The following is a 13,652-nucleotide window of genomic DNA, read 5'->3' as shown; positions in this document are numbered from 1 at the left end:
AGGAGGTTCGGTACATGCAGGCACAAACTCAATAACAACAATAAGGGGCACTTGCCGCCACTATGTTTTCAATTTTTTTTAATTATAGTTATATATAATGTGTTATATGCCCCCACTTCAAATTTTAAATGGTTTTATTACAAATAAACTAAATTCAATTGGCTAAAGCCTCAAATTTACTTTTTTATCTTTCTATCATTTTGACTATTAGTTAACCTAATCAAATTTAGTTCTTGTGTTGACATTTCTTTATTCTTTTAAACCCTCTTCTTAGTTTCGTATTTTCAACCTTCTCTTTCTATTTCTGATCTAGTGATCATCTTCTTTTCGCCAAAAGATAAATTTCAAATTTTTCTTGTTTTTTTATATAGCTCTTTATGTATCTTTCAATTTTATTGTTTTTCTTTTTGATATTTTTAATTGTAAATTTTAATTCAAACTATTATAATTTAGGTATTAATCTAATTTTTCATTCTCTTCATAGCTTTATATATTTTATTTTATTCTCAATTTATTCATCTGTATTACTTTTTTATCTTTTATTTTATTATATGTAGTTGCATATATATTTTTTAAATAAATGAATTAATTTATGAATTTTGAATATATTTTTTTTAAAAATAATAATAATAAAATATTTTAATTACAATACATAATTAAATAAATACATAAAATTTTTTATTTGACATTATATTAAAATTAAATTAAAAAATATATAACAAATTTAATTATTTTTAAAAAATATATAAATTAAGTTTCTATTATTTTATATAAACATACTTTTTATATAGATATTTAATTTTTCTAATATTTATATATAATTTTAGTTTCAAATTATAAACACTAGTATACCATTAGGTGTTAATGTGCTAATTAATTTAGTCTTTATTATTAAATGTGTATAAAAATAAATAAAAATAAAATTAATTTAGGATAACAAGTTATCTATAATTTAATTAAAATATTTTAAGTCCAAATTTTAGAAATAATTTTTATAAATATATATAATGAATAATATTTTAAGAATGAAAGTATTTATTAACTCTTTTTAATTTTTATATCTCCATATAATTAATAATGTTCAACAAAATTTATTTTAGTATACATATTTTTACTCCCACTTTTAAAATTTTATGGGTCCGTCATTTGGTACATGGAGGATAAGTTGACAAAGGCTGTGGGACAGTGCGTGGTAACTGTTAGAGTAGAAAATTCCTAAGTTAAAATGTATTGTAAATTTTTTAATATTTTGTATGTGGTGAAAAATTTTAGGATTGTCTTTGACTTTCTAAAACCTTATGTCTTATTTATTGAGCACTGTTACCATAATGTGAATCTTTGGTTCTCATACCATATATATTTGTTATTTTTCAAATGCAAATTACAACCCATCTTAGTGATTTTTGCGAAAGGTGACAGAGCGGATGATGACTCAAGTTTTACTTTTGTTTTTTGTTGTAGTTACCTCTCACTTTTGTTGTATTTGTCTTAGAGGCTTTTATTTTGAAATCTTTAAAAGATAGAATGTAAAAATTTATTTTTAACTTAAATTCTATTGTATCTTTTGACTAATCGGCCTTAAACTCTGTGATTAGTTTTCATTTTGATTATTGTATATATATATATATATATAAACCAGTTATAATCGAAGGATATATTGACAAGTGGCAAACTGTTGATTTCTGAAAACAAGCTTGACAGAACTCTACAAACTTGTCTGGCGTGCGTGGTAGTTGGAGGGGAGAGCCAGCTAATGAAAACAGTGAATAACGGACCTAATTTATTTATTTATTTATTTATTATTCTATATAAGGGGCCAATTCGGGGGCCATGCGTCGTTGTTGAAGGACATTAAGGCCCTCACTTTTCGGGTTTCTTCCCCATTGTCGCCATTTCATGGTAGATGGTTTGGCCCGTTTTGAGTTTAACTTTTTTTCAATAAAAAACAATTATTTACAATTAGCCAATGAAAATTTAAAATGTAATTTATTTTAACCCAACAAAAAAAAATAATTATTGTATTTTTTTTTATATTATTGTGTTATAATATATAGATTCTTGTTGACTTATTGTTAACACTCTTTGTTAAATAAAGAGTATTTTACCTTTTGTTAATTAATCAAATAAGAAATTTTCACTTATTATATTTTGAGAAATGACTAACAGTTTATTTTTATATTATTAAATTTAAGATTTAAAATTTATAATTTAATATAAAAATATATTTGTTGTTTAAATATTAATAAAAAATAAAAATTTTTATTAATCATATAATATTGCTATATATTTTATATCAATAGTTTATATTTAAAAAGTAACCTACAAATCATGTTAATATATTTTTTTTAAGATTATAAAAAAAATAAAAAGCACAAAACATGTTAATATGTTTGTTACTTGTAATAGTATAGGAAAGTTATCACCTGTTCCAATGTACTATATGGAACAGCAATGTTCTTAGCACTACCAGGTATGCTTGTAACTTTTGTCCTTTAACAAAGGAATGAATGACTATTTCAATCAATAATATAGTTCTGAAATGACCATATTGGTCAGCTGTACCGGGGAGATTATATTTTATTGGTTTGTCTAGACTTGTGCCATGTGATAAAGCCGGTTTCATTGAGAAATTAAAACCGTCCTGACACTTCATTCGTATCCAATTGGGGTCAGATTATTAGAGTTGAAAAGCATGGAAAAATGAAAGTTAGGCACTATTATTAATACGAATTTATTATTATTATTAGTAGAAAAATGAAAAATGAATGCTGTTCTCTCTTATTATTTTTTAGCATTATTATTATTAATACGAATTTTATTATTTTTTTAACAATTTTGTAATATGAATTTTACTTTTTATTATTATTAATATTTTTATTATTTTTTTTATTTTTTTATAATAATTCTTTGATAAAATATTTTTTTGGTCTAATAATTTTTTTTATTTTTTGTCAAAAATAATTTATATTAAAAAAATATAAATTAAATTTTAAAATTTAAATTTAAATAAAATGTGCAAAAGATAACTATTAATTTCATTTAGTAGATTTAAACTCTTTGTATTATGGTCATTGAAAATTTCAAATACTATTATAAAATTTTAGATATTTTTTATCTTAATATTCTTAAATTATACATTATACTGTGTATTTGAAGAGCTTCATTTTTTTTGAAATAAGTATGACATTATATACTTTTTTTAATACAAAGAGATAATGAAGTTGAGGTGAGTAACAAAATTGATTATATAATAAGATATAAATTTTTAGAATTTCTAGAACAATTGATAAAATTTTACTCTATTTCTTATCTTTTATTTGATTTTTTTATAATTTTTTTCTTAATTAATTATAATTGTAATAATTCATCATAAATTTATATTTTGTAGAGAAAATTTATTAATCATAAAATACAGAAGACTTAATAAAAAAAATTAAAAAATATTGATTAACCACAAAATAAAAAAATATGAATTATGTTTTAATTATGTTATAAAATATAAATTGGGGCTATTTAAAATTAGTTTTTTACCATTAATATTAACTTAAATTATAATAAGGTAAAAAGTAAAAATTGTATATAATAATTTAATTTAATTATTTATACTACCAAAATTATTCTTTATTATATTCCATTCATTTTTATTAATTAGTGATCTTTGATTATCTATTTTAAATAAAAATTTGAATGGATTGAATTGATTTTTTTTTAAATTAGTAATATAATTATTGGGGCATTTGTTTTGCTTAGTAATATTTTTTAATATATTTAATCTGATTAATTATGTCTTTTTTATTTTATGTTAATTTAACTAATTAAATTTAATGAATTTTAGTTATTTTAATTCTTGCAACTTTTTATTCTAATAATGTATTTCAATTAATGCATTAATACAATTTTAATATTTATATGTCATTAGTAATAATCTCATTTTAAAGTGATGTTTAATCCCCAATATATATATATATATATAATGTTTAATTGTAGAAAAATCTACTATTTTTTTATACGAATAGATTAGACATATTTATATTCAATTTATTTGATTACTTATTAGAATCAATTATATTAAAAGATTAGATTAAGATTATGGTAGAATAATTATATTGTTATTAATTAATTATATTAAAATATTAAGATTATGATAGATTATCATTATTTTATTACTTTTTATTTTGATATTAATTCAGATATTTAGTTTTTTTATTATTATTTTTATTCTTTTATTCTATGTGTTTATTTTGATAAATCTTGCTAAATTAAACAAGGTATTGTATATTTTCTTTTTATTTCTCTTTTATACACACATAAAATTTATTAAATTATTTCTCTTCTGTCTAATAATTTTGTTTCTCTTCTATTTATATTTCTTTCGTTTAATAATTTATTGGTTTTTATTTTTCTAAATTTTACTTTATCTTATATATTTGTTCTTATTACACCGAACATGGTTTATTTATGTTTAATATACATTCTTATATATGTTATAGAAATATGATTTTATTCTATTAACTTGTCAAATTTTTTAAAAAATCTAAAGCTAAAGCACAAAAATATATTTATAGATATTTTATTTTTTGACTAAAAAATGTAATATTTTTTGTCATATTTGTTGAAATCCTAAATTAAATATGAATAATAATTTTTGAAATAGAATAAATATATTTTAAATTTTTTGCATCTAAAAGCAATATTCTATCAATGTTATAATTATTTAGATAGATAAATAATAGTGAATATAAAATTATTTAGGATTGATAGAACTAAGTATATCTTTTTATTGAAAATATAAATTTAAAAATATAGGCAAAACGCCGAAATAAGTCAATAGCATACACTAATTTCACAATTCAGCCAAAATGAAAAACGTTACAAGGTTCCACCAAAAGCACATTTCTATACAGTTCGAATTAGTGCAATTCGAATTACAAATTCATAGTAATTCGAATCACATTGATTCGAATTACACACACGCACACAAGTACTAATTCGAATCAGACTGATTCGAATTACACACACTATTATAGAATTCACGAAGTCATTGAATCTCGTCGTAGGTCTCATACAAATATTAAGAGGATCCTTATCAATAAACTTCACACCAGATCGTGTTTTTCTCTTAATTGTCCCTTTGTAATGTACCAACACTACAAACTCTTCTCACTAGCCATTTAGTCTCACTCAAATGAACTCAATTCACGTTCACACCATATTTATAAATGTCTGGGGCTTCTTAATTCGAATCAGATACATTCGAACTGTAATCAGAATTCCTCACCATGTAATTCGAATCGAGGTGATTCGAACTTCACCTTGCATGGTTCGAATCAGTGTGATTCGAACTATTCACACTACAAACTCCCTCACTAATTCGAACGTGTTTGATTCGAATTACTAAACTTTTTAGTTCGAAAGGGTTTGATTCGAATTATATAGAGATATGCTTTTGGTTGATCTATGTCTCATTTTTTTGTTTGGCTTAATCACGTAAATTCTCATGCAAGCTGGCTTAATATTGCCATTTGCCCTAAAACCATTATATTCAATTCTCAATACTCAACCTCTCATTGAACCATTGTATGTTTAAAAGATTTTTAAAGAAATAAAATAATTTTAGGATATAAATTTTTTAAAAGTAATTAATTCAAGAGCTATGAAGTTTTTTGTGGAGAAGCCGAGAAGAAGAAGATTTTGGATGAGGATGACTAAGTTTCTCTTGCATGGCTATAAAGTATGGACTGAATATGTGAATCATTGAATATGTGATATGAGGCAAATCCTAATTTCTAAAAAGTATTTATATGTATATATTCGGGACAGGTACATCCTAAACTCGACCATGCATTGTCCTAAGCAAAATCTGCCCTAACTCGGGTCAAGTTATTACTCTCCCCAACCGGGTATGGACGGCTCGGGTATCCGCGTATTTGGATACTCCTGCCAAGTCTAACCACGTATTGATGCTCCATTGATTAAGGGTTTACTGCTAGTCAATAGATTGCTATACACACAAAGCGAGATTCTAACTCCTAAAATTGTTTAAGCGGACGAGTGAGATGATCACTCAACAAACTCAAATTGATTAAGACAAATACTAATTATTTTTAATATTTTAATATTAAAAATTTTAAAAATTTAATTTTAATTATAACTTTATAAAATATTTATAATAATTACTATATATATTTTATTTAATTTTTTAATAAATTTTTTTATATAATTTTATTTATTATCCCATACGATCTACCAAAATATATACTAATAATAAATAACAAGCTTATTTTAGTAGAATGGACTAAATAGTCCAATAAATTCTCAGCTCGGCTCATCTTTATAGGCCAACATAAAGTTACATTATAGCTGACAGGGACAAAAAGAAAATGTTGGATCATTATCCACCGATGCAAGAGTCAAACGGTTGCTTGACCACTATGAAGCTCTTTTAATTGCTGTCCACACCAAATTATTTCTACTAAATCAGGACCGGTTTCATTTTTAACATTAAATCTTGATGGTAAAATTGATTGGAACAGAAAAATTCTAAAGTCGTACTGTGGAATACGTGAACATCTTCCAATAGTATAAGTTATTTTCTAAGGAACACTACTTAATTTTTTTTTTTTTGGAATGCACAAGCATTGGTCATACTTGTGTTGGATATTTTTGTGATGTCCACTTGAAAAGCTAGTAACTAATTAAACACAAATTTATTATTATTTAATTAAATTATAAATGCTAGAGTTCTGCATTAATCCTAGAAAGTTAGAGTTCTGCATATTCTTAGGGGAGACAACACCTGTGCTGACTGAATGGTTAAGCATAGTTTGAATAAAACATTTAGATATAGCTTTATTGATAAATTTGAGCCAAATTTAGAGATTCTCATAACAAGATTGGAGAGTTTTCAGACCCACTAGTCAAATTAGTTAGTTTCTTTTCTTTTTGTGTTGGGCTTTGGTCCCATTATCTTACCAAAAAAAATTATAAATGCTAGTTATTTTTTCTCTAATTTTCTAGGGCTTTAAAAACGTGAAAACTTACATTATATACGTGCACACACATGTCATAAAATGTTAGAGGATTTATAGAATTTATTATTTTTTATTATTATTTTTAGTTATTAATTTAACTTTTTTAGTTTAATAATTTAACAATATACTTTTAACTTATATTTTTAAACATTGATGACTGACAGCTGGTCAAATATTTGTATAACTAAATACACATCAAACTACTGTTGTCAAATACTACTCCAAATTTAACGCACATTATTATGACTGGGGAACTCATCAACAAAGTCACAAGATCAAGTTAAGCTTACATATAGTTCTATCCAAACTTGGGACAGTGTGTAGCTACCATGAAAAACCACCCCTGTGTTTGAGCATTCCCGCTATCTTTGTTCTCTTTTTATATTCTCTACCTGAATGAATAGTTCAGTTGAGCCATTCAAGAAAATTCTAAAAGGTCAAAACAGTGAAGAACAACAACATTAATTGACTTAATTGACATTATGATAAGAACCGAAACAAAAAAGGAATGGCAGCCACACAATATCACAGAACTGGTATAAGAAATGTTTTCTTTCAAAAAGAAATAACATAAATATTCGAACATTACTTGTTTCTTTGTAGGACTCTACAGTTTCGGGATTAATCAAGCGTTTCCTCATAGGATCTACGATCTCACACTTCTCATCTACAAACATGTACACCAATGTCATATAAACACCCTAAACCCTAACACAGTTAACTTCTTTTTTATTCTAATTTCATTTTCAAACTACCGATGTTGCCGAATCCATAAAAGAATACCTTGAAGCATTTTATACTCCCATTCTCACCTTACTCATCACTTTGCGCCTTTGTCATAACACTCTTTAACTACCTTTGTCACCTGATAGGTCTGAAAGTTCAGAGATATTGAAAATTTAGTAGGCGGGGTCTCCCTATGCCGTGGTTAATTCAGCCAAGGAGAAAAAGGTATTACAATCTTGATATATACGACTAGCATTAATCTTGTCAGCAAAGGAGTTGGAACAAAAATGAGTTCTCGTTCCTGCGGTTAAAGTACAAAAAAGAAGAGTTTGAATAGCATATTTTCCAGTAGTCAACCATGCAACAAGCGTTTGATCAACAGTAGCAAGTTAAAGCATGGCATTGCACATGCTGCATACAAACATACACCAATCCCATAGCAAATAACTTAATCCAATGTGTATTACATGCTAAATATTAGTTCATTTGCAATTCCTATCAACAAAGGTTTTATATTGTCAAAATTCACACACACACACACACACACACACACACACACACATATATATATATATATATATATATATATATATATATATATATATATATATATATATATATATATATATATATATATATATATATAATGACTATCTATGATATGAAAGGAACACTACAACGTTACACATAAAAATAGAAAGAGGGATACGAAATTTGAGCCAGACTAAGCAAGTGTAAATGAACCCCATAAGTCTATTACTACCAGCATTCAGTATTAAGGTTAGCTGAAACAAGTAGGCATACTAGTGATAGAAATTCAAAAGCAAGAAAGTCTGAATCAAGTGAAATGTTCACGAAAAGTGGACACCGAAGTCTGATTGAAAGTGGTGTGATGAGGAAAGTAAAGTTCACAAATACAGAGACGGATAAATCGGCTACTCGTGATCCTAAGCAACTTCCAAGACCAAAAACATCGAAAGGAAATTTTTCAATAAATTTATGGATTCTAATTAATTCACTACACCCAATGCTCGAACCATGTAAAGCAAGAATCGTAATACACCGTTTTGAATACAACATAATCCAACAGAACAAAAACAACCAAATTCATACATGTGATGAGGCCCCAACTAGAACAGCACCAGCTTCCGATCCGGCCTGCGATGAAATGGTGGACGGTTAGACGCATTCAACGCCGGATAAGACACGACACTGCAATCTCAATCGTCGAGGGTTTCCAGTTGTGAATCACCACCACATCAATACCTTCAGCTGCTGTATCCCTCTCACTGAAACCTAGGTCTTCGTTTTTGGGGATCACATCTTCCTCAATTGATCACCCTCCATAGATGCAGCCCGACATTGCTTGTCCTTTTTTTTCTTCCCATTGTTGGTTCCCAAAGCCCACCTCTACAGATCCAGCACCAGTTTATGCATACAAATACCCTTGGCTAACAGCTCAGCCACCCCTAATGCTAAGCATGAAACAAGCCCCGTAACAAATGAGCAACGTGTCGATCTCATATTTATTTGCACAGAAAATTTGTAAATCTGTATCAATTTAAATCTATACCGTAAATTGACCCTATATATATGTGCTTATCTATTTTGTCTTTCTTATATCTATTACTTTATATATTCTGGAACTTTTGCAAGGTTTTATACACTTTGTTTTTAATCGTGCCGTCGTGTTTTAGTTATCGTATGTGACTGCTTCGTATTTTGTTTTTTTTTTGTTTTATTCATTGATCTTCTGTTCTCTTTATCGCATTTTTAGTTTGTAATATTTCTCTAAATTATATACTATTGTATGAAATTGTAGTGATACTTTATTGTCTTTGGTTTATGATTATAGGGTGAAAATTTGTGTGATAGAGTGTTACAAGAATATAATTTTGATGAATTTTCTAATCTTGTTCGCATGAGAGTCCAAATTTTGAATTAAGGTTTATGTATAGGAGTTGAAATTGAAAGGTAGAACCCTAGAAACAAAAAGAAAAGCCAAGAATAGAGTAGATGGAATGGCAATATGGCATGGTGTGGACACATGCATGGTTAACGCGAGTGGCAATAAGCAATTAAGCATGATGCTTGAAGTGCCAACCCATCATCACAACCATAAAGTATATTCATCATAATAGTAACGGTAGTAAACCCGTCCATAAATTGACATTTACTTTCGTACTAACTTAATACACAATATATTGCATTTAAGGCTGGAAGTGAGTTAAGCCACCTCATGAGCTAGTTTAAACTTCACTCGTTAATAGTTCGATAAGTTAAACTCGTGAGTTAGTGAGCCAAGTTTAAGCTTAGAATTAAGCTCATAAATTAAATAAGCTGAGTTTGAGCTTAGATAGGTTCAACTCATTAGCTCATGAGCTGACTCGATTATATATATATATATATATATATAATTATTAATACACATATTTTATATACATTTAATATATATTTTTAATATTATATATATACATATAAAATAGTACTATATAATTATATATATTAATAATCTTAATCATTTAAAAGTTTATATTTATTTTTTACATATAATTTTGATGTATGACATAAATAAAAAATTTATAATTTATTCTTAGATAACAATATATAAAATTGATCGTTTTAAATATTTTTTAAAATATATAAGTTATAATTTATTGATATAGAATTATAGATTATATATTTATATTTCTATTATTTGAGTCACCTCATGAGTTCGAGCTAATTCGTGAACTTTCGGTAAGTCGAGTTTGTGCTTAAGAAATAGGTTCGATTGTTAATAAATCGAGCCGTGAATCAAGTTCAATTTTTGTGAGTCGAGTTTGAACTTAGTCTAGCTAGACTCAGTTCGACTCACTTCCAGCCCTAATTGTATTGGTGAGTTTTAGGAAGCCGAACTTCAGAGAACAGTACAGTTTCTTGATGCTCATGATGGGCGGGCATTCACACTTTCAAGACACTTTGATCTTTTACATGCATACCAATATGATGGAGCAAAATGGTATTAAAATAAAATCAAAATTGATAAACTATAGGAGATAAAATAAAAATAAAAAAAGAATTAAATTCATTAAATAATGAATTAACAAATTAGTGAATGGAGCAACATCATTGTCGTTGCTTCAACCGTGTTTTTCTCCCACAAATTGCAAATTTAGGCTCTTCTAATAATCTGTTGTCGCGAATTCCTCTCATACTTTTTTTTTCTACCCTCCTATAATAAGCCTAGTGGATCTATATAACCTCTCCCTCTTCATTCCACCAAAACTCACACCTTTCACAAAATAATAAATCAAATAATTACATAGAGAGTTAGACAAAAAAGAGAGAAGAGAGAGATCACAAAAACTGCTCTGATCTGCTCTCTTGTCATTCATGCATCTGTGATTAGATGATAAAAAGACAACAAAATAAGATTATGTTGTTACAAAAATCATCATAATCACAGATTCATGAGATGATGTTAATAAATTGGCGCTAGTCATCGATCTTGGTAAAAAAAATAATGGAGATACAGCGAATGAGAGAATTGATTAGAATGTGGTCTACCTTGCAGATCAACCGTCTCTCACTTGTAGGTGGAAACCATACCGCTGCTAGATTCTGCACTCGCTAGAACCCATATTTTCTTGTGACTAGCTCCTCCACTCTCTTTCTCAAAATATTCTGTTTTTTAATTATACTTCTTCTTATACCTTTGTCGTCTTAAACATTATTCTATTCATTTATTCTATCTATTAATTGTCTCAATCGTCATATCATAAATATGGCGTTCGAACTCATCGGTGGCATTGCATTGAAATCAAAACACTATGTCAACTTCAAGAAAAGCATTATCAAGCATTTGCCTAAAAGCCCACGTTACTTTATCAATAGGCTCATCCCAAGTTCCAAGTTCATGAAGATTGTTTTTTGTTTGTTCCTCATGATATTCGCATTTGCCACCTTGAATAGCATCATGAGATCGTCTTACTTCACATTTGAGAAAATCTCTTATAAAGAAACTGAACAGAAGGATCTGCTTACCAAATCTATTGATAAGCAGCAAGTTAGCTACGATTCGGTCAACATAGAGCAGCTATTGGGTGTTCTTTTCCATGACCTTACAAATGAAGGGCTCAAGAAACCTACCCAGCGCAATGCAATTTTCATGACCAATGATAACAATGCGGACCCAGGAATAGGGCCTAGCATTGTTTCTGATTACAACATGGAACTTGTTTTGTTGAGTGATTTGGAGAAGCAGAAGAACGTAATCGACAACAGTGTGGACTTTGTTTTCACCACAGATTTCCCGGCGGCTTCAAAGTTCATCGACAGGACATTGAAAGTTGATGGGGTTGTCGCCTTTCTGGCCCGCGATAACCCCTCGGGGAAACTCTATAAGCCTTCCAACTACAAGATGGTTTATCTGAGGCGCTTGAATCTCATTGCTGTGGCCATGATAAAAAAGGAAGAACTTGATCATCATGATCAGCCACCGCTAATGGTGGCTGCACCTAGAAAGCTTTTTGGCTACTCCTCTGACGCAAAGAAAGCTGCACTGCGAAACCTTGAAGATGTCTTGTTAGAGCCTCCAAGAGCCTCATCGGGAAAATCAAGACAATATTTGAGACGCGTTAAGTAAGTAAAACACTTAATTTTAGACAATTGATCAAAAGATAATAATACAAATTTATTTTATTTAATTTATTATTTATAATTTTATAGAATTTTTTTTAATTTTATATATGTAACATCTATAGGTACATGTTTATTTATTACATTTGAAATTACTCATTTATTTTAACAATAATTAAAAAGTATGAAACAAAAAATTTTAAACTACTTTAATCTATTTTTTATTATTTTTTAAATATTTTTAAAAATTTTAGATTAATCTAATTACTTTAATTCCTAACATATATTTTTATTACTTTTAAATTTTTTTAATAATTTCAATAATAATGTAAGATGAATTAGTTATTTTGTCATTTAAAAAAATAATTTGTTTATAATAATAATAATTTTTAAAATTTAAATGTGCTTCAATAAAATTTATTCTTTTAAAAAATTGAAAACAAGAAAAAAATGATATCTTTACTACTTTCTTTTTACCTTAAATTCATTGTCTAGCTAATTATTAGAATGTATATACCTATCATAGGGAATGCATGCAGTTTGCACTAATTTCATAAATATTTAACAGATATCTTCCAGATTTGATGGGTGATTCCTTGGAGAGTTATCCTCGTAGAGTTTTCATTGATGTGGGATTGGCGGAGAAAGAAGGAGAAAGAAAAAGTGATTGGTTTAAGAAGAATTATCCAACAAGAAACAAGAACTTCGAAATGTACAACATAAATATCAAAATAATTACAGCAGAAGAGGCGTCAACGAAAGAGGTGCCACAAATAGAAATGTCAGATTGGATGCGGAAGAATGTGAAGGATGAAGAATTCGTGGTGATGAAGGCAGAGGCAGAAGTGGTGGAAGAGTTGATAAAAAGAGATACTATTGGGCTGGTAGATGAGCTTTTCTTGGAGTGCAGGCCACATAAAAAACAAGAGAATAATAGAAGTCGTAGGGCTTATTGGGAGTGTTTGGCACTCTATGGAAACTTGAGGGATAAAGGTGTAGCTGTACATCAATGGTGGGGTTAGAAACTCAAAAGAAGCACAACAACAATGGATAATTGGATATCTTGTTTATTGTAAATTTTACATTAAGAGAATTGTCTTATTGCATGTGTGTGCTGTAGGTATGGAAAACAAAAGAAATAGATACTTAAAAGAGTTGACCTTTTTTTTGGAATGATATACAGAAAATATGCATCAGAAAAGTTAGAGTAAATGGTTAAATTACTCTTCAAAAAATTATTTATTTTTTAAATTAGTTCTCAAAAATTCTTTTTTT

General features: G+C 27.7%; 1 protein-coding gene across 1 annotated transcript; it reads left to right on the top strand.

The window, feature by feature from the left end:
• Positions 1-11,523: 11,523 nt before the first annotated feature.
• LOC130965436 (uncharacterized) lies at positions 11,524-13,399 on the top strand. Its single transcript, XM_057890198.1, has 2 exons — positions 11,524-12,380; positions 12,946-13,399. Exons 1-2 carry the CDS (start codon positions 11,524-11,526, stop codon positions 13,397-13,399), a joined length of 1,311 nt encoding a protein of 436 aa, XP_057746181.1.
• Positions 13,400-13,652: the final 253 nt, after the last annotated feature.

Source organism: Arachis stenosperma, chromosome 3 (genome assembly GCF_014773155.1).
Source record: "Arachis stenosperma cultivar V10309 chromosome 3, arast.V10309.gnm1.PFL2, whole genome shotgun sequence".
NCBI lineage: Eukaryota > Viridiplantae > Streptophyta > Magnoliopsida > Fabales > Fabaceae > Arachis > Arachis stenosperma.
The sequence above is the reverse complement of the archived record's forward strand: the minus strand, read 5'-3'. Positions and strand labels throughout refer to the sequence as shown.

What these genes read in the sequence shown, in the direction of transcription:
- LOC130965436 (XM_057890198.1), top strand. Translation starts at nt 11,524, where the DNA reads ATGGCGTTCGAACTCATCGGTGGCATTGCATTGAAATCAAAACACTAT. An exon ending in CAATATTTGAGACGCGTTAA is followed by an intron (nt 12,381 to 12,945) that starts GTAAGTAAAACA and finishes AATATTTAACAG; the next exon opens with ATATCTTCCAGATTTGATGG.